We start from the raw sequence: 21516 nt of genomic DNA, 5'->3' as shown, positions 1-21516 counted from the left end.
ACAGAGGAGGGACAAGACAACAGAGGAGAAGCAGAGGAGGGACAGAGAAGGGACAGAGGAGGGACAAGACAACAGAGGAGAAGCAGAGGAGGGACAGAGAAGGGACAGAGGAGGGACAAGACAACAGAGGAGAAGCAGAGGAGGGACAGAGAAGGGACAGAGGAGGGACAAGACAACAGAGGAGAAGCAGAGGAGGGACAGAGAAGGGACAGATGAGGGACAAGACAACAGAGGAGAAGCAGAGGAGGGACAGAGAAGGGACAGAGGAGGGACAAGACAACAGAGGAGAAGCAGAGGAGGGACAGAGAAGGGACAGAGGAGGGACAAGACAACAGAGGAGAAGCAGAGGAGGGACAGAGAAGGGACAGAGGAGGGACAAGACAACAGAGGAGAAGCAGAGGAGGGACAGAGAAGGGACAGAGGAGGGACAAGACAACAGAGGAGAAGCAGAGGAGGGACAGAGCACATATTGTGCATAGAGAAGCCTAAGCTGTGACTGGTTCTAACCCCGTGGCAGAGGTGTGAGGGGTACAGAGGCAGGCTGGGTCAGCTCTCTGTATTTAGATGAACCCGTGTTGGGACTGGCTTTTTTCTGTTGCTCTAAACACGTCTGTCACCCGTAATGGACATGTCTCGCGCCTCCCTTGGCACAGCTCTGCGCCCCACCAAACGGGCTCGCCCCCCACTTTGAGAAGCTCTGCGTTAATGTACCGGTGACGTTGTGTCAATAAAACAGCTGTCATGGACAGTTTTACGTGAAAATACCACCCTCTAGTGGCTTTTGTAAAGAAAATAATGAGTAAAAATAAGTATTTGAACACCCTGCAATTTTGCAAGTTCTCCCACTTAGAAATTAGGATTTTGTGTGATTTTTATGATTTTAAAATAATATTTGTACATTATTGCTGCAAATAACTATCTGAAAACATGACAAAATCAATGTTAATATTTGGTACTGCTGTAGGTTTTTCATGTTCTATTTCAGGGAAAAAACATTATCTTTAGGGACAGGGTGTCATTATTAGTCAGTTTTCTGTGGTAGTTTCAGACAGGCCACGACCCTGATCTAAGCTGACCTCGTACACATTCAACTAGGGGAATAACAGTCTGCAGTGGCATTTCACAAAGAGCCGTGCCCAGATCCATCATCCTTCCTAAAGTAGCCTTCACAGCCAAGCCAGATTGTACATGAGGGCAAAGAGCTCAAATCCAAATCAGCTGCTTACAAGCTCAAGGCAAAAGGATTTTGCAGCTAGTGTCACATGTGGATTGTTGTTCACTTTTGGACCTCGGGAATATAATAATATAATATATAAAATCAACTACTAAAAACACCAGAAGGGTCAGCGATGTTTTGGGCATAAACTATATTGTTGGTGTCGTCTCTGTTGCACAAAAGACAAGTTGAATAAGATGGAGAAAAGGTGCACTCATTGTACACCTGTTATGAACACGATACTGAGTTGGAGTTGAGTTTGAAAAGGCTAAAACAGCAAGTCTATAAAAGAAAAAAGTAAAGAACTACACTTCAGGGATGAATGGTCTAGACATGTCGATGCCTCGTTGGTGGTGAGTATGAAATATGCTGATGGGAAGTGTCTTTAGAGAACTCATGCACGCAGCACCAGACATCCTTGAGTTCAAATAACAATGATAACATTTTGCTTTTGACCTTCACAAAGACATAATTGTGTACTGTAGTCATACATTCACTCTACACTCTAAACTTCTGAACTACCTCGACAGAAGTGAGGTTGCCAACCATGACCACCATCAATCAATCAATCAATCACACTACACTACATAGTAAAGGAAGGTGAAGTGTATTGCACATAGACACAACGACAACACACACTGGTCGGAGCGGGATTCGAATAATAACTTGCGTCACAACTGCGTCATTCATTATGACACAAAAATTCACAGGAACAAAATTAATTTATTCTACACAAAATTGGAGTTTTTAGCTAATAATACAGTGTGATATGACAGCACATCTTTTGCATCACAATTACGTAAACACCTTTTGGATATCTTATTGTAATATTAACATCTTTTAACATCATAAATACATAAAGGTTTACTGAGAAAAAATAACAACACACGCAATAAAGACAGCAGGAAATGACAGCATTACTGTGGGAGTAGTAAAGCATGTATGAAAGGGCTGCAGTTTGGTTCATTTGAAACCTGTGGTGGCCAAAAGCATGATAACATACAGTTGTTATGGAAACATTTAAGTTGTGGGTGTGTTTTGGGAAAAGGAAAATAAAGCTGCTGATAAAGGATTCTTGAACACAACACTGTGCCAAATACCATCGATGTCAGTATATTTTTTTGCAGCAGTCTTAAAGTGCCTATGACAGGTTGGACTACTCATTGAACTGAAATGCAGTTAAGATAAATATGCTTTAAATTTAGCTAATAATTAGACACATTTTATCCCAGAATAGCTCATATTTAGTGTAAGAATTTACTTCCTGTTTGTAATTGATGACATCACAATAGGAAATTCCCCAGCAAACACTGGACCAAAACCCATCCAACACACGATTTTGTAAATAAAAAAAACACAATTGCACCTTTATTTTATTGAATGAAGTGTTTAGAAGGTGAAAAAGTAGTTTCTTTTGTGTAAATTCTGCATAAACTTTGGATGGACAGTGTTCCTGGTGTGATGTCACTCCATGTCATTTTCTACAGGTTTTTAAACGTTTCTCCACAAACAGCTACTTGATTAGTGTAAAACTATAATTCATATTTACCACAGATATAAAATCATAAAAACCTGTCACACGCACTTAAACGTAAATCATGTTTTACGGGTCAAAACATTTCAGTTTTCATAGTACATGTTTGTACTGTGGATTAGCTCCGTAGTAGAAAAAGCAGAGCAGAGCAGATTAGCTCCGTGTTAATTTGTGGATGGAGTAATTGTCTCAAAGAGAAAATAGCTGGTCATGTGTTTTGCCTTGTTGCTCTGTGGACTGTCGCTGAGGTCTGGACAACGGCCGAGGACTTCGTGCCGTTCTGCTGCTGTGATCGCCCACCTGAGCTCTGTCCTCCAAAAACTTGTCAAACTCTAGAAAATTAAGTTATAAATGAACAAAAGAATAATCGAACTTCAATCGAACACAATGCAGGATCGAGTGGAAACACATACCTTCGCTGGACACGCCTTCGGACACTGCGGACTGGTCCTCCTGGTTCAGAAAACATCAGACATCAGAAATGGTAATAATCCAGCATAGTTTTAAATGACAGCGACGTACCACACCAGAAGATAACCAACGATCGATGTCATTTTCTGCAGAGGTTTTTGCAACAGGCATCTAAGAAGAACAATCAATTGTAGGATTAATTATGAGTACATTGATTCTGCTTGTTGAAAGTATGTTTGACTTACTCCTCCAGTGACCTGCAGCCGCGTGTCCAGAGCTCCTGCCAAGCCCTCCACAGCCCCGGGGTCTTCATACTTCACACTGGACACAGCAATAGACATCTTTTTTTACCTTATGAGTCTGTATTGTACTGTAATTTATGTATAACTATTATTGTGATACGATTGTAATAAAATCAAGAACCAATTGTTTAAAATGATCAGTTTGGGACTTTTTATAAGCCAAACTTCTTGACAGTAAAAGCATTTTGGAGAAGTTAGTTGGACTGTTTTTTGTGTTAAATGGCACTGATTAAAAGTTTGTTTTATTCATGATATACATATAAGATGATTTTTTATTTTTATTTTATTTTAGGAAATATAATATTGAATCCAAAATTGTGATAGATCAATATGAGCAAAAAAGAAAGCCATATTGCACCAATTAAATAAGAGCTATATGTGTAAACCAAATTTACATCAAACAGCGAGTCTATATGAGAGGGAAACAACAGCAATTATGCACAGTTTTAGGCATTTTTAGATGATAATTAACAATTTTACACACAAGTCTATTACAAACCTTCAAACCCATGTCTGTATGTACTGTATATGGTTTAATTAAATCTCATATCTCTATTGTAATTTACCTTTTCCTCTGGTCGGCCAGAGAGCTGCCTCTGGTCTGGGCAAACATGTCAAACTCTTCCTCTTCCACTTCTGTAAAACATCAGACATTATGTTCGACACTTCAATAGAAATAATTCACCTAAAAAGTGCAAAATTTCTCCCTCTTAGTTCTACAAAGTCCACTATGGGCCCCTCACTGTCCTTGGTGAGCTTTAATGGTACTGATACTTTTAATCAAGAGACACTGCAGGTGAACAGGAACAAATCTTAAATTTAAATATATGAAACTTCTATAGTTTACTCACATAAATGTTTTTCATCATGTAAGATTTTAATTTAGAGTCAAGGCATTTTATGTGTAAAAGCGTCAAAAATGTCACATATTTGGGAAATTGTAATCTAAAAAATGGACAGAGCCAGGATTACATTTCTTGGTTCGTTTTGCCGACATTTTAGAACATTTACGGATGGGATTTTGAATTTATAATTACATTTTTGAGTAAATTTGATCCGACTGAAATCAGGCTCAGAATTAGATATCACCAAATCCTTCTAAGATCGGTCAAAACCATGTTATGTACAAGTTTGGAAAGTTGGGTGTGCAGGTGCTACTTTAAATCTTTACGCCGCTGCGGCCTATGGGATAAAATGCATTTCAATAAAACAACCTTTGAAGAAATACAAGGTCCCATGTAAATCTATGTATGTGTGTACGTGAAATTAACTCATAAAAATAAATGTATATCTATATAGTTTCTAGTCTCCAGTCATTTATCCATGTCATGTCTCAAATCTGTGAGAGGAACATCACACATGCAGCAAACAAGAGGAAGACCATTTTAAATACACCGGCACATAAACACTCATTTGACGGTTTAGAAAATCTAACCATAATCATTGTTTTAAATAATCCTGTGCTTTGAGTAATGCCTCCGTCGCACATCATCTCTCTACCGCCCGCCTGCGCTTGGCTCCACCACAGGCTGTTAAACGACTCACTGTGGTTGGCTGTTTGCCTCTGACTCGCTGAGGTGGCGACCGGAGTTGGGCTGGTCGGTGCGATAACTGCAGAGACACTGGGATTTGAAGGCTCAGGGCTGAAGTCGATGAGGCTCGGACTGCTGACACAACTCTGAAAGAAAAACACCATCATCGTCTTAAGTCATTCAAATGTAGCCGGGCACATGCGAAGACTTGTTGTATCGTTCTTGAAACCTTAACATTTTTGCACAATTTACATTTTAACACCTTTTTAATCCCCTGGTGTGGTGTTGACTCATAGGTTTTAATGAACAGGACAAAAGTAAGTATGATATGAGGTTGATGAGTCACTTAGTAATTAGACTGGAATCAACTAACAACTTTCTTTTGCAGTCGACACAAGGCACAAAACTATGGCCCCTTAATGATACGAAACGTCTTACCTGTTGATGATTGCTGGACTTTGCTTCGTTAAGTCTGTCAAATCTGAAACAAAACAGTTCAAATAAATGAATGTAATATATTCTGCCTGCATGTTTGATATTGACAAATGCACAGGGTTAACACGGGCCTCAAGTTGCACACCTTTCGTAGCGTATAAATATATTGTTGAGGTCGTCATTGACAACGAGCAATTCTTCCACAAATCCTTCGTCCATGAGCTGAGGGATGAGCTCCACCACTCGATTCTGCATCTTCTTACACACTGAATACAGCTGCTGCTCAGAGAAAGCATGGAAAACATCAGAACAATCGAGACGGTAGGATGAGGTAATGGCAAGATTCTGTGTTATTAATCTGGCTATTGAGCTACAGTGGTCCCTTTAGTATGGCTAGTTTGTGAAGTGTAAAATATCATACATCCGTAAAAGTAATTCAGTACTAAAATCTATGCAAGTTGAAGTAGACGTTCTCCTCCTCTTCTTCCTCCCACTGAACTATTGTCATAAGAGGAGCTGTGGCTTTTCTGGAATATTGGAGTAAGAATATTCTAAAACAGCAAGATTTTTGTGCGTACGGGTGCACATTTGTACGATTAGTTCTTCCAGACAGAATATTTTCAGTTCAGAACAAATTTAGTAAATGCCAAAAAAAAGAAGGTACAAATACATTAAATATATATATAGGTGGGAGCACACAGTTAGTTTGGCTGTTTTCGGTTGGTGATCTCACCTGCAGTAGCTCTGTATCATCCGTCTTGCTCTGTCCAGGGATCATCTCGTTTAACATTTCGGACATGACAGTCAGGTTTCCCTTCACTAGTGCCAGCTCACTCCGAAGCTTCTGCTCCTGGATTCAAAGACCAATCACTTGTACAAAAGACAAATGACCTCATAACATTGTTAAAGGCCCATTGTTAGCACAATACGGAAGACTCTGTGTCAAAATGGAGTTTTCCTGAGGTTTAAGGTTAATTTCTGCAATCAAGTCTCCTCTGCAGAATAAAATAACTTAAAATATTTTTTCTACACAGCATCAAATTATGTTCTTCGGGTGGTGACATCACAGTCACAAGTCTTATTATGACTTATTCATTGTTCATTGTTTCATTGTTTTATGTTGCACTGAATCACCAAGACAAGTTCCTATGTTTGTGAATTTTGTTCTTTGACAATGGCAATAAACCTTTTCTGAATCTGAATTTATGGAACAAGCGTTTGAGCCTTTTCTCTTTTCTTGTTTGTATAAAAGTGAAGCCTCAGTTATTGGAGTTATTTTGGCCCTACATCGGTCTGTCTCGGCTTCACCTGGTCTGGAGAGAGAGAAACCGGTCCATCATTGTGTTGACCTGGAGGTGGAGCGCTCTGACTGGACGGAGTTGGCTGTGGCTGAAGCTGTGTCTCCGCTGGAAGAGTTGTGGGAGGAGTAACGTCATGGGTGCCATTTTCTGGGATACTCTGAGGATCAATTATGCAATTACTGTATTATTATATTATTATATGAAATTACCTGCCATGTTCTTTTTTACTTTTTGATGTCAGATAATATAATACAATCTGTCTTGTACGGTCTTATAAGTCAACAAACAAAAGCGCGCAGAGCAGTTTGCAGATAGATATAAAACAGCAGCAGTCCTGCATCTGGGACAGTGGCGTCAGCTGCCTGGGGACCACTCAAAGCGTGTGAGGGGTCCTGGATGCCACTGCCTGCTGTTCTCATGTTTGCTCATCACATGTGCTGCTAAGTGTGCTTGACTTAACACTGACTGTGGAGGGTCAGCTGATGCTAAAAAACACGACAATGAAGCGGAACTAAAATTTCATTATTTCAGTTTATACAAATACTGAAGATGCCGCGTTAAGCATTTTGTCTTGTGTCAATAACAGGCTGTCAATTGGAATCGTGAATTACAGTTCTTGCAAATGTTCAAGTCATGATAACCCTTTTAGGCCATAAGGAACTCACCCTGGTGGGAGTGTGGATGGGAGAGAGCGCGTCCAGGTCAGTCATGGGGAACTCCAGGCCACGCTTCCTCAGGTCATCGTAGACGTGAACCACTCCAGAAAGAGAGGGGGCGCTCCGAAACGCATCCGCCCAAGACTGTGCACAATTCAACTCAATTCATGTCTGTAGAGCCCACAATCACAACAACAGTCGCCGAGCAGGGCTTTACTAAAGTGTTGATGTAACCAACAGAAAGTGGGTTAGGGTTAGGGTTTGACAGAGACTAATATATATATATATATATATATATATATATATATATATATATGTAACCAGTTCATGTATAATCACACAAAATCTTATATTATTTTTGTTTAATATTATGTTCAACATGCCTGGTGTTTGTTTTATTGTGCTGTCGATGTCCTCCAGCCCTCTTCTTCTTCGTGTGTTCCCTTATATTTCTCCTATAAATGTGATGGACGTGACTTCCTCTAACGCCAAAGCGATGGGAGGAGTACTTTTACGGACTACGACAGAGTCTGAGGACTACGAAACGTCTGAGGAATAAAGTCTGGCGGTAATGCAACACTCGGATGCCAACCGCCATAAAACAACAACAACAACAACAACAACATCCTCTTCCCTTCTGTTATCTCCGTGCGGGGAAGAGGTCAGTCATCCTTCGGGTCGTCCTTCATGTTTTCTATGTAGTGTGTTGATTTAATTGTGTTATATCCCTTTTAGTTTGGGCTGGAGTTGCCTCGTGGCACGTTTGACTTTATTTTTGCGTTTCTGTTTACCAGGTATGTTTTATGCCCTTCTGTTATCTCCGTGCGGGGAAGAGTTTGGGCTGGAGTTGCCTCGTGGCACGTTTGACTTTATTTTTGCGTTTCTGTTTACCAGAATAAACGGGTAAAACCGTGTCTCGTGGCCACTCAATTAAGACACAACGCAGGAACGATCCGGTCACACTTGGTGCCGTTCGACCCGTGCCAGCGCCATTCAGCGGTCCTCTCATCCCGGGCTGCTTCTCTGCTGGTGCCGCCCCCCTCTTCACTTTCGGCGCGCTGCGTGCTGTGGTCCTGTGACGTCATCGCGTCGCCGAGGAGCGCTGCCCTCAGCACTGTCTGCCAGGTTTTAGGCTTGCAGTGCGGAGTTATGGTTTATTGACTGTGTGAAGTGACTTTGTGAAAAAAAAAAAAAGAGACTGAGTTTGAAACGTATATATATTGGCCAAGATGTTTAACCCTAATCCACCTTGCATTGGTAGAGGCATGGCACTGAATGCTGGTGTTAATGATGTACGCTCTGTTAGTGATAAGACTGTATTGAGCCCACCGATTGCCACTTCTACTCCTATTGCTAATGCACACTCAGATCCCACATGTGTTCTTACACATGATGCGCTTAGTGGCATAATAACTGATTTGGCAAAACAAATTGGGGATAGTATCGCAAACAGTCTGAACACGATGCACAAACCGCCCTGCCACACCCAGCTACTGACAGTATGTTCCCCAGTCGCCTGGAGGCTTCACAGCTCAAAGTAATGGTGCAGTCTGAAGCCAAAGCCCCACCGTTCTTCAGGGGTGACCGCACTGATACATTCTCCATTCAAGAATGGGAGGGAATGATGAGATGTTACCTGTCGTGAACAAGCTGTGAGACGTCTGAGCAAAAGTATGAACTGATTATGTCCAGATTGACAGGCAAAGCTCGGGATATGGTTAAGGTGTCACTCCGCTGCCGCTCTGACCTGAGTGGGAGTGAGTTGATCGCTGCTGTATTTGACATCCTAAAACGAAACTTCAGTGAGATCACATGTTCCAACATGCCAATGAGAGACTTTTATAGCACTATACCGAGGGGTGGTGAGGGTGCCATGGACTATTGGATCCGTCTCAATAAGTCTATTGATGCTGTGGATGAGTGCCTCAGGAGGCGTGGGAAATGTGTGGACGACCCCACCGCTGAGGTTGTGATGATGTTCATAAGTCACTGTCCTGACCCTGCTCTTTCTCTGTCATTTCAAATCAAGCCCCCCGAGGAGTGGACAGCTGCTGAGGTCCAGCGCCGCTTGGACAGTCATGTGGGGCGGATAAAAGGTGTTGCGGCCAACACGCACTTGGTGACTAGTGCCTTGTCTGCTCAAGCCCCTGTTTATTCCTGCGATCTTCAGGACTCTGCTGAACTGACTCCCTTTTGTCCACCCAAAGCTGCCTATGAGTCTCCACAACCGCCGTCGGGAACAGTGGGCCCGCCACACAATTCAGCTAATGCCACACCAGAACCTGTCACTCAGCAAATGGTGACCATGTTTGACAAAGTCCTCTCCCTGTGCACTGCTTCAGTAACTAACAACAGGCAGAGGGCAGGTCGCGGTCAATTCCCTCAGCGTCCCCAAAGCAGAGCGTGCCAGGTTTGTGGTTCCAGCGAACACACCACTCACTCTCATTGTAGATTGTACAGACTGTGTCTTAACTGTTTTGGGCCCGGTCATATGAGAAATGAATGTGTGCAGAAGACCAGACCCGCGTCAGTCACCGCTCCGCCTGCTGTTGATTTAAACTAGTCAGCCTATGTGATAAGAGGGGCAACATGGGCAGTGATATAGATACCCTCGACAATCCTCCTGATCCTCACTCTGTGTATGTTGACTGTTGTAAAAGCTACCCCAAGGACAAGACTGTCGTTCTGGTTGGGTCTCAAAGAATTGAGGGAGCTAGTGAACTGTTTTATGCTCCTGTTTCAGTGAACAATCAAATATCTTTGAGAGGGATGCTTGATTCAGGTAGCATGTCATGTACACTTAGTGTATTAGCTGAGGCCAGGTTGAGAGCAGCTGGTGTGGTCTTAATTCCACAACCTGTCCCCGAGCAGGTGGTTTTCATTGGTTGTGGTGGTCTTGTTACTCAACCTAAATGTATCTATGATTTGGACATTGAGATCTATGGCTTGAAGTTTGTGGTGCCAACGTTTCTAGTGCCTGGGCAGAGGGATGAGTTTATTGTCGGCACTAATGTTATCCGTCCCGTTGTCCAGAAGATGAAATCTGAGGAGAAATATTGGGAAATGCTATCTTCGCCTACATCCGACCCTGACTGTGAACTGTTTCTTCAAATACTGAGTTGCTCCTCCCGGTGGTTGGGCCCAGAGGTTCCTGATATGGTGGGAACGGTGAGATTACAACAGGCTGTGACGCTGCTTCCTCAGAAGGAATACATTGTTTGGGGGAAGCTGCCAGCATCTGCTCCTGTGTCCCCTGGCAGCACGGTCATTGTTGAGCCTACATCCGCACGCTCCACACCCAAGAACATCATGGTTGGTCGAATTGTTACGCCAATGTGGGGTGATCGCTGGGTTCCCATGAAGGTCCTCAATCCCACGCAGACTGCTGTTACCTTGCGGCGTAATGCAAAGCTAGCTGACGTGTTCCCCTGTGTGGCCATGGAAGACTTTCCTGTTACCCAGGGCCTGTGTAAGACCCAGTTAGGTTCAGCACCTGTTTTCTCTGGACACCAAAGTAGCCAGTTTGACCCTGTGCAACTACTGAAGGACTGTGGACTCGGTGACATTGACATGGATGGTTGTGAAGTGTCAGATGAGTGGAAGTGCAAGCTGGCTGACCTGCTGTTGGGCTTTAAGGATGTGTTTTCTAGGGATAGTCTGGATTGTGGGGAGGCTAAGGAGTTTGTCCATCGGATTCACTTAGCTGATGATCGTCCCTTTCGGCTGCCGTTCCGCAGAGTTCCGCCAGCTCACTATCAGAAATTGAGGGAAGTTTTGTCTGAAATGGAAATAAGAGGCATAATCAGCAAGTCCATCAGTGAATATGCCTCTCCCCTGGTGTTGGTGTGGAAGAAGTCAGGAGACTTGCGGTTATGTACGGACTTTCGTTGGCTTAATGCTAGGTCTGTTAAAGATGCTCATCCACTACCACACCAGTCAGACTGCCTTGCTGCCCTTGGAGGAAATGCCTTCTTCAGCACTATGGATTTGACTTCAGGGTTCTACAACATTCCTCTTCATGAGTCTGACAGGCATTACACTGCCTTTACTACGCCCCTCGGCCTTTATGAGTACAACCGCTTGCCCCAGGGCCTCTGCAACAGTCCAGCCTCCTTTATGCGAATGATGCTTAGCATTTTCGGTGATCTCAACTTCTCAAACCTTCTTTGCTACCTTGATGACTTGTTGGTGTTTGCACCTTCTGAGGAGGAGTCTTTGAGTCGTCTCAGTGTTGTCTTCTCCCGGTTGAGATCCAGTAACCTGAAGCTTTCTCAAAAGAAGTGTCACTTTCTCAGAAGATCTGTTAGATTTCTGGGTCATGTTGTTAGCGCTGGCGGTGTTTCTGTGGATCAGGAGAAGGTGAGCACAATCTCTGGGTTCAGGAGGGAGGACTTGATGGACTCTGATGGCTGTACTCCATCCCAGCAGAAGGTCAGATCCTTCCTCGGAATGGTCCTGTTTTACCAACATTTCATCCCTGCATGTTCCCGTATTGCCAAGCCACTCTATGCCTTGACAGCTGGCCAAAAGCGGAGGACCAAGGGTGGTCAGGGCCGATGTAAACCTGGTACATACAGACAGTTAACACCACAGGATTGGACTCCAGAGTGCGAGGGAGCTTTTGTGAAATTAAAAACCGCTCTCCTTGATTGTGTGGTTCTGGCTCACCCAGATTTTGATAGACCTTTTTATCCTCTCCACTGACGCTTCCACTGATGGGCTTGGGGCTGTTCTTTCTCAGGTGCCTGCTGGTGAGGAGAGGGCAAGACCGGTTGCTTTTGCTAGCAAGTCCTTAAGCCGCAGCCAGGCTAAATACCCTGCTCATAGACTTGAATTTTTGGCTCTCAAGTGGGCAGCTTGTGATAAATTCAGTCATTGGCTCAAAGGTCATCAGTTCACCGTCTGGACTGACAATAACCCGCTCACGTACATCTTGACCAAGCCGAAACTGGATGCCTGTGAACAGCGGTGGGTCTCCAAACTGGCCCCGTACAACTTTGACATTAAGTATGTCCCTGGTAGGCTGAATGTTGTTGCAGATGCCCTTAGTCGACGGCCTTTTGTCAAACCTTTAGCTGAGCGTCTCCTTTCTGAGCCATACATTGATCTGTTGAAGCAGGCTTGTGAAATGAGGGAGGAGTCTGTGCAGGATGCTTTTCATCTGACCTGTCAGCCTCAGTCATTGGTTGGCCCCGCTTTCTCAACCGCAGTCAATGTCTCCATGTCTGAGGATGAAGTCTCCACTGTCCTATCGGCGTCCAATGACTGGGAGGTTGCGTCCAGACATCGTGCTGTTTCTTTAGCCGGCCATCTAGGTGCGCTTGTTGGCCCTGAGCCTAGCCTGTCGTCAGTGTTGTCCAAGCATGCGCTCCAATCCCACCAGGAGAGTGATGTTGTTGTTTCCAGGGTTACCTTCTTTGTGAACCGGAAACGCAGGCCTTCCAGACGTGAGCGTGACCATGAAAACCAGCAGGTCCTTAGGATTTTGAAGCAGTGGGAGAGACTGACTGTTCTTGAAGGAATTCTGTACCGTGTCACTAAGGATCCTCTGACCAAGCACAAGCGCTTCCAGTTTGTTGTTCCAGAGTCCCTCAAGTCGTCTGTACTAGCTGGCATCCATGACAATGCAGGTCATCAAGGGCGGCCACGTACTCTGTCATTGGCACGTCAGCGGTTCTTTTGGTATGAGATGGAAAAAGACGTCCGCAACTATGTAAGACAGTGTCCACGGTGTGTCCTCAGTAAGGCTCCAGAACCGTCTGCCAGAGCCCCACTGGAGAACATTAAGACCAGTGTGCCACTGGAGTTGGTATGCATTGACTTTTGGTCTGCTGAGGACAACAACAATAAATCGGTCGATGTTCTTGTGGTCACTGACCATTTCACTAAATTGGCACATGCATTCCCTTGCCGCGACCAAACTGCAAAGAATGTGGCTAAGAAGCTTTGGGAGGGATTCTTCTGCATTTATGGCTTTCCTCAGCGCATCCACTCCGACCAAGGTGCTACATTTGAGAGTGAGTTGGTGGCAGAGTTGCTAGAAATGGGCGGCATCATCAAATCTCATACCACACCGTACCACCCCATGGGCAATGGCATCACTGAGCGGTTTAACAGGACGTTGGGGTGCATGTTGAGATCTTTGCCCCCAAGGACGAAGCAGAGATGGCCGCAGATGATTCAATCGTTGACATTTGCTTATAATTGTACTGCTCATGAAACAACAGGATTTGCGCCCTTCTATTTGATGTTCGGGAGGGTTCCTCGGTTACCTGTTGATCTCCTCTTCAAGAGTGTTCTCCATGATGGCTCAGTGTGCGACTACAATACCTATGTCAAGTCACTTGTGGATGACCTTCGTTCCGCCATGATCTTGGCACACGGAAACAGTGCAGTTGAACAGAAACACCAGTCGGACCAGTACAATAAGCGAACCAAGGGCTTACCTCTTTCTGTTGGGGACCGTGTACTACTGGCAAATAAAGGAGTCAAAGGAAAAAGGAAGCTGTCAGACAAGTGGGAGGCAGTTGTTTACGATGTTATTGCTTCGAAACCAGACCTCCACATATACAAAATCCGAGACAGAGCGGGTAATGAAAAGACTGTGCATCGCAACTTACTTCTTCAAGTCAACTTCTTGCCGCTAGATACTTCAATGGACGTGACAAAAGCGCAGTCTATCGCTGATGTCGATGTTGTCCCAGAGGAACCCGGAGTGTCCGTGGTGGGTGGGGAATCTGAATCCTCCCTGCCCTATGCCCCCCCAAGTTTGAGTGAGTCTAGTGTTGACCGCACCACGTCTTGGGTCCAGCAGCAGTCCCCCAATGAAAGAATACAACCTGATGTGATGTCCTGTGACTCTCCCACCGAGTTTGCTGGTGCTCCCTTGGCCCCGTGTGATGAGGTACACAAACTTTCCGATGACCTTTCTGATTTGGGTCACAACCTTACCACTCGTTTTGGTAGGATTGTTAAGCCAGTCTGTAGATTGATTGAATCTATGACTCAGGTGGAGTCTTTGTTCGGACCTGAGAGAGTTCATGCTCCTATTATAACTATTTGATTTCAGTGGCTTCCTTTCTTTTGATTGGTGCCAGCACTTGTGATTCTGTTGGGCTACTTGATATTTATGTATAACACTCCTATGCACATTGTGAATGGTTGCTATTTTGTGGTGTAAATGGCACCGCTTATTGCCTTTTTATTCTTTGAGTAGATTATCTTTGATATATTGGCCGTTTTTCTTTTTAGCAGCCGATGTTATGTGCTTTTGGTATTTTGTGTAATTCTAAGGGGGTGAATGTAACCAGTTCATGTATAATCACACAAAATCTTATATTATTTTTGTTTAATATTATGTTCAACATGCCTGGTGTTTGTTTTATTGTGCTGTCGATGTCCTCCAGCCCTCTTCTTCTTCGTGTGTTCCCTTATATTTCTCCTATAAATGTGATGGACGTGACTTCCTCTTCCCTTCTGTTATCTCCGTGCGGGGAAGAGGTCAGTCATCCTTCGGGTCGTCCTTCATGTTTTCTATGTAGTGTGTTGATTTAATTGTGTTATATCCCTTTTAGTTTGGGCTGGAGTTGCCTCGTGGCACGTTTGACTTTATTTTTGCGTTTCTGTTTACCAGGTATGTTTTATGCCCTTCTGTTATCTCCGTGCGGGGAAGAGTTTGGGCTGGAGTTGCCTCGTGGCACGTTTTACTTTATTTTTGCGTTTCTGTTTACCAGAATAAACGGATAAAACCGTGTCTCGTGGCCACTCAATTAAGACACAACGCAGGAACGATCCGGTCATATATATATATATATATATATATATATATATATATATATATATATATATATATATATATATATGTATGTATATATATATATATATATATATATATATATATATATATATATATATATATATATATATATATATATATATATATATATATATATATATATATATATATATATATATATATATATATATATATATATATATATGTATATATATATATATATATGTGTATATATATATGTATATATGTGTATATATATGTATATATATATATATATATGTGTATATATATATATATATATATGTATATATATATATATATATATATGTGTATATATATATATGTATATATATATATATATATATATATATATATATATATATATATGTGTATATATATGTATGTATATATATATATATATATATATGTGTATATATATATATATATATATGTATATATATATATGTATATATATGACCATCTTGCCATATTAGAAGCAGACGAACAGAGCAGCTGAGCAGAGAAGGAATGAGGAGGTTTGACAGTGGTCACCAGAGAAGCGTGAGGCTGCATTTTGACGCGATGATAATGTTACGCTTGATTGCTTTACAAACTAATGGCATGACACTTGAGATGACAACGTTTAAAGTGCTTATGACAGGTTTTTACGATTTTCTTTTTTTCCTTTTCTTTTTTCTTTTATACCTGTTTTACGGGTACATATAAATTATAGTTTTGCACCGATTGAGTAGGTATTTGTGGAGAAAAACATCTGTAGAAAGTGACTATCATACAAAAAATACTCATTCCAGCCAGGTGTTTGCATAATTTACAATATACATAACAACTTTTTTGACATCTGAGTTTTTGCTGGGTAATTTCCTAGTGTGATGTCATCAATTACAAACAGGAAGTGAAATCATAAACTTAAAAAATTGCTAACATGTGATGACATTTTTATGATTTTTAGCAAAATTCTAAATATATTTATCATCCTACCCACACGCCCGTACCTGAATGAGACTAAGCACTCTGTCGTGTAACGCCGTTGGAGGGTTGTGTTTGGGTAAAATGCATCGGACCAAAACCGCTTCTACAAAGTCCTGTGACGTGACCAGAACGTGGAAGCGGTGTCCACAGTTTTTGACACAAGCCTCCAGAACCTGTGAGGGAAAAACAAGATGAAGCAGGTCACACACTAAACTACACGTCCACATGACGAGCAGAGGCAGCAGAATCACTCACAGTAAGAGCTGACATGATCTCGCCAAAGTTCTTGCTCCCGACAATCCTCTTCTTGATCGCTTTGACCGCATCTTTGGGTCTGTGAACATCTTAAATCATTACTATAAGCATCAGTATTTCTCATTGTCTCAAATCCTCCCCATAATCTAATAACAACCGTATATATCTACTTTGTAATTGAAAATAACAGTAAAAAGAAATAGTAGAAAAAGCTTCAGTTGTAGTCATCTGGACTCAGTTAGAAAAAATAGACGTTTCGACTCTCATCCAAGAGTCATTGTCAATAAAAGAATTTAGATCGAGAACTCCGATATTAATACTGTTCTGTGGTAAGACCCACCCATTGGGAGGAGCCTTCCTGAAGTAGAAAGAGTTGTTGGTTTCAACAGAAACTCCCCCCTTGTATCTACCGAGCTAGCCTATTCAGAATTTTAATGGGCTATTAGAATCCTCTTTGTCTTTGTGAGACCCTGGCTCAACCACCCTGAGTACCTGATTAGCATCTAAATGTCCTTGTCCTGGTCCTCTACCTTTCCAGGGGTTCAGTATACCATTATAGATACCAGGAAGATTGAATCTTAACCCTCCATTTCTGTTTAAAGAAGGTCTTTCTTTTTTAACAAATAGCTTCCTTGACTCCTCTTTCAAACCATCTTTTCTCCCTGCTTAAAACCTTCACCTCACCGTCTTCAAACGAGTGATTAGAGGCTTCAAGATCACTCGTTTGAAGACGGTGAGGTGAAGGTTTTAAGCAGGGAGAAAAGATGGTTTGAAAGAGGAGTCAAGGAAGCTATTTTTGTTAAAAAAGAAAGACCTTCTTTAAACAGAAATGGAGGGCTAAGGTTTATCCATCCATCCATTTTCTACCGCTTGTTCCCTTTCGGGGTCGCAGGTGACTGGAGCCTATCCCAGTGACTTCGGGCCTTAGGCGGGGTACATCCTGGACAGTGGCCAACTCGTCACAGGGCCAACACAGAGACATAGACATTACAGACAGTTCACGCTCACATTCATTCGGGCCAATTTAGAGTCACCAATTTTTGCCTAACACATGCATGTCTTTGGACGGTGGGAGGAAGCCGGAGAACCCGGAGAGAACCCACGGTAAACACGGGGAGAACATGCAGACTCCACCCAGAGAGATCATGTGATGTTGGTCTGGTCCGGGAATCGAACCCATGATCTCCTTCTTGGGAGGCAAGAGCGCTAACCGCCTTTGCCACCGTGCACCCGGGCTAAGGTTTAATCTTCCTGTTATTTATAATGGGTTACTGAACCCCTGGAAAGGTAGAGGACATTCAGATGCTAATCAGGTACTCAGGGTGGTTGAGCCAGGGTCTCACAAAGACAAAGAGGATTCTAATAGCCCATTAAGATTCTGAATAGGCTAGCTCGGTAGATACAAGGGGGAGTTTCTGTTGAAACAAACAACTCTTTCTACTTCAGGAAGGCTCCTCCCAATGGGCGGGTCTTACCACAGAATAGTATTAATATCGGAGTTCTCGATCTAAATTCTTTTATTGACAATGACTCTTGGATGAGAGTCGAAACGTCTATTTTTCAAACTGAGTCCAGATGACTACAACTGAAGCTTTTTCTACTATGGAACACGCCTGGACGAATGAGGGATTACACCGACATTATTAAAAGTATAATTGTAAGACAGAAGATCTAGAGATATTTGATAACATAACATGTTCAATGGAACAAAGGGCAACATCCACACTACTGCATTTTGTACATTATTCTGCTTCTGTCTGCAGTGCGCCGTAAGCGTTTTAGTGGCAGAATCATTCAGGCTGACACAGTACATGCAGTATATATATGACACACCAGAAAGTAGGTTTGCATTGACACAAGCCACAAAGGAAGTTATGCAGCAAAAAACACGGACATGAAACACACGCTGCGACTCGAGCTGGAAGTGAAATAGACAGTTTTACCCATCTTCAGTTTCGTTGACGATGTCACATATCTCCATGATCAGACCCCAGTCTTCAGACCGCGACGAGCCACCGGTCGCCCGCTCTGAAACACACGGAGCACTGTTACTGTCACTATTACTCTTACTGTTACTCTCTTACTGTTACAGTTACTGTTATTCTCTTACTGTTACTGTTATTAGGCCCGAGCGCCACAAGCTGGCGAGAGGCCTATTAATCTCGTAAGGCCGTACGAAGCACGGCTGCGAAAGTGCGCACGTAGTGCGCACGAAATCGAGCGCGAAGCGCTCGCCCACTTCCAAACACTCACTAACGCACTCCTTCACTCATGCACGCCCCGTGCATACTAATTAGTAGTAGGAAAATGGAACATTACCGTTGTAAACGGGCGAAGCCCGTGCAAAAGTGCACACTAAACGAGCACTTTACATTGAGATGACGACCGCGAAGCGGTCGTCATCCCCATATAAAGCACTCATTTGCGCTAAGTAGCTCACGAATACGTTCCCCATCTCTTGCATGTTCCGTGCATATAAGCATGTAATGCAAAAAATGAACATTATTACTGTATAGAGGGCCAAAAACACAAAGTGGGCGGAGCCCACTCAAAATTAACGAAAGTACCCGTCAGTGACCAGGAACCCACACCATGAGGTAGGAAAGCGCGAGCGCTTTCCGAAAATGTATAGTTTATGATATTTGAAAAATGGGAAACATTGTTTTCGCATCGGAATATTCTTCTTCTTCTTCTGAAAAAATCTGATCGTACAATCATGAAATTTGGCGCAGAGGTAGATGGTGACAAGAGAAGTAAAAAATATTATTACGGCAACGCCGTCCGCCCAACCAAATGTCGGCCATATTGCTTCAAAAATGGCTAAACATGACTTCGGAGTTTTTCCAAACGTCGTACTTTTACGAACTCCTCCCAGGGCGTTGGCCCTAAAAAGCTGAAATTTAGTGAAAATGCTACTGAGGAGTGGGACATCAAAAGTTATCCAAATTACATTGATACCTCTCACGGTCTCTGTGCGGCGAAAGCCGCAAACTGTAGCTAGAATTTCAGAAATCTTCCATATGGAAAATTTCTGCGCAGATAAAGTCCGAATTGCGTCAAATTAGAATCAGTTGTTAAACTCTTTGCCCTAAACCTACTTGAAGTGAAATAAATTCATTTGGCGCCACAGCGCCCCCTACAGATTTTATATGGAGGTTAAATGTTTAGTTTTGCGAAATTATATGAAATTTGACACACAACTCAATTTTAGCATCCCCATCAAAAAAGTCAATGAGACCCATGTCATAATTGTTATGGCGTTGCCGTAACGATGACCGAAACCTCCCATGTTATTCCAATGGGGCCAGAACATGTTTACACTTTAGACTTTCACAAACTCCTCCCAGGGCGTCAGCCCTATTAACCTGAAATTTGGTGAGACTCATCTTCAGGACCATCAAAAGTTATCCACATTTTTATTCAAAGAGTCACGGTGTCTGTGCGGCAAAGCTGCACATTTTGCCAAGAATTCAAAATAAAATAGCTTTTTGATGGTAAACCAAAGGGGAGAAGATGTGACAGCGTCACAGATTCAGCAGTAGGCGTAATAAAAGGACAATTGGGGCGCGTTAGCGCCCCCTCCTCTTGCGGCGTGGCGGCGGTGTGGCGGCGGCGTGGCGAGGGCCGATCATTGCCGCTTGCGGCTATATTTGTTACTCTTACTGTCACTATTGCTCTTACTGTTACTCTTACTGTCACTGTTACTGTTATTGTTACTCTCTTACTGTTACAGTTACTGTTATTCTCTTACTGTTACTGTTATTGTTACTCTTACTGTCACTATTACGTTTACTGTTACTCTCTTACTGTTACTGTTACTCTCTTACTCTTACTCTTACTGTTATTGTTACTCTTACTGTCACTATTGCTCTTACTGTTACTCTTACTGTCACTATTACGTTTACTGTTACTCTCTTACTGTTACTGTTACTCTCTTACTCTTACTCTTACTCTTACTGTTATTGTTACTCTTACTGTCACTATTACTTTTACTGTTACTCTCTTACTCTCACTGTTACTCTTACTGTCCCTGTTGCTGTCACTGTTACATACTGCACGCTGGGTCGTTTCAGATCGGTGTGTTTCTCTTGTTCTAAAGGCCTACAAATGATGCACCACACAACGTTGAACACATATTATAATGACCAATGAATGAAGCGCTGAACTAATATCAGCGCTTCTGCATTTCTCATGTTAGCTGAATTTAGAATCAGTTTAATCCAGATTTGTGTTCTCCAGATTTAGGCCTAGAATAGCCCTGTTGAAGACCTGGTTTTGACCTGCTGCTACTCGGAAGAACAACTATTTTCAAATACTTGGTGTGAAAGGTTTGAGAGCCACTGTCATGTATTTGTTTTATAGAATTCATTCAGTTCATCAATAGACAGACGTAGTAAGTGATGCTGTCTTCTTACTCTAATAACCGTAAATAACAGTCCCAAAGTTTTCAGGTTCCCAAACCAGATCCAAGGTGGTTTTGTGTGTTGTAATGTAATTTTCAAACAGTTTTCATCTTTGTCATAAACTGTTAAGCAATCAAAGCTTTCCAGAGCACTCCGCCCTCTCGGGCTGCTCGTGAATCTAAATCTCCTTTACTTTGTTTCAGCGTCCCCCACACTTGACTCAACGCTATTTCCCAATGTGCTCTCTTTCCTTCTCTCCTTCTCCCTTTCTCCCCCCTCCTCTTACAAACTCTATCCCGTCTCTCTTTTTACCTTGCTTCTTTCCTTCATATTTCTCTCTTACCCATGTCTCTCTCATTTCTCTCTCACCCAAACACTCTTTCCCCCCTTCTCTCTCTCTCTCCTCTCCTTTTCCCTCTCTCCCTCTTCTCGTCTCCTCTTTTCGCTCTCATCCCCCCTTTGCATTTTCTTTCTCCTCTCTTCCTTCTTCTTCTCCTACTTTCCCCTTTCCGTTCTCTCCACCATCTCCTCTCCTCTTTCATCTCTGTCCCTACTGCCCCCTTCTTCTCTCGCTCAACGCCTCCAAGTTTCACCTCTCCCTCTCATCCCCTTTTCTCTCTCCTTCTCTCTCTTCTCCCCCTCTCCTTTTCTCTCTCTCCCTCGCCCTCCCTCTCTCTCTTCTCCCC

General features: G+C 42.9%; 1 protein-coding gene across 1 annotated transcript; it reads right to left on the bottom strand.

The window, feature by feature from the left end:
- Positions 1–1968: 1968 nt before the first annotated feature.
- Positions 1969–18451, bottom strand: LOC140377907 (target of Myb1 membrane trafficking protein-like). The gene is made up of 14 exons (XM_072463518.1): positions 18371–18451; positions 16428–16506; positions 16196–16345; positions 7397–7531; positions 6739–6888; positions 6164–6280; positions 5576–5709; positions 5434–5476; positions 5009–5141; positions 4030–4099; positions 3407–3482; positions 3273–3332; positions 3164–3203; positions 1969–3082 (listed from the first exon to the last, which is right to left on the bottom strand). Exons 1-14 carry the CDS (start codon positions 18406–18408, stop codon positions 2940–2942), a joined length of 1368 nt encoding a protein of 455 aa, XP_072319619.1. The 5' UTR covers positions 18409–18451; the 3' UTR covers positions 1969–2939.
- Between the last annotated feature and the right edge of the window lie 3065 nt (positions 18452–21516).

Source organism: Eucyclogobius newberryi, unplaced genomic scaffold, assembly GCF_026437365.1.
Source record: "Eucyclogobius newberryi isolate DKJ021-1_F unplaced genomic scaffold, fEucNew1.0.hap1 SCAF_4, whole genome shotgun sequence".
Lineage (NCBI taxonomy): Eukaryota > Metazoa > Chordata > Actinopteri > Gobiiformes > Gobiidae > Eucyclogobius > Eucyclogobius newberryi.
The sequence above is the reverse complement of the archived record's forward strand: the minus strand, read 5'-3'. Positions and strand labels throughout refer to the sequence as shown.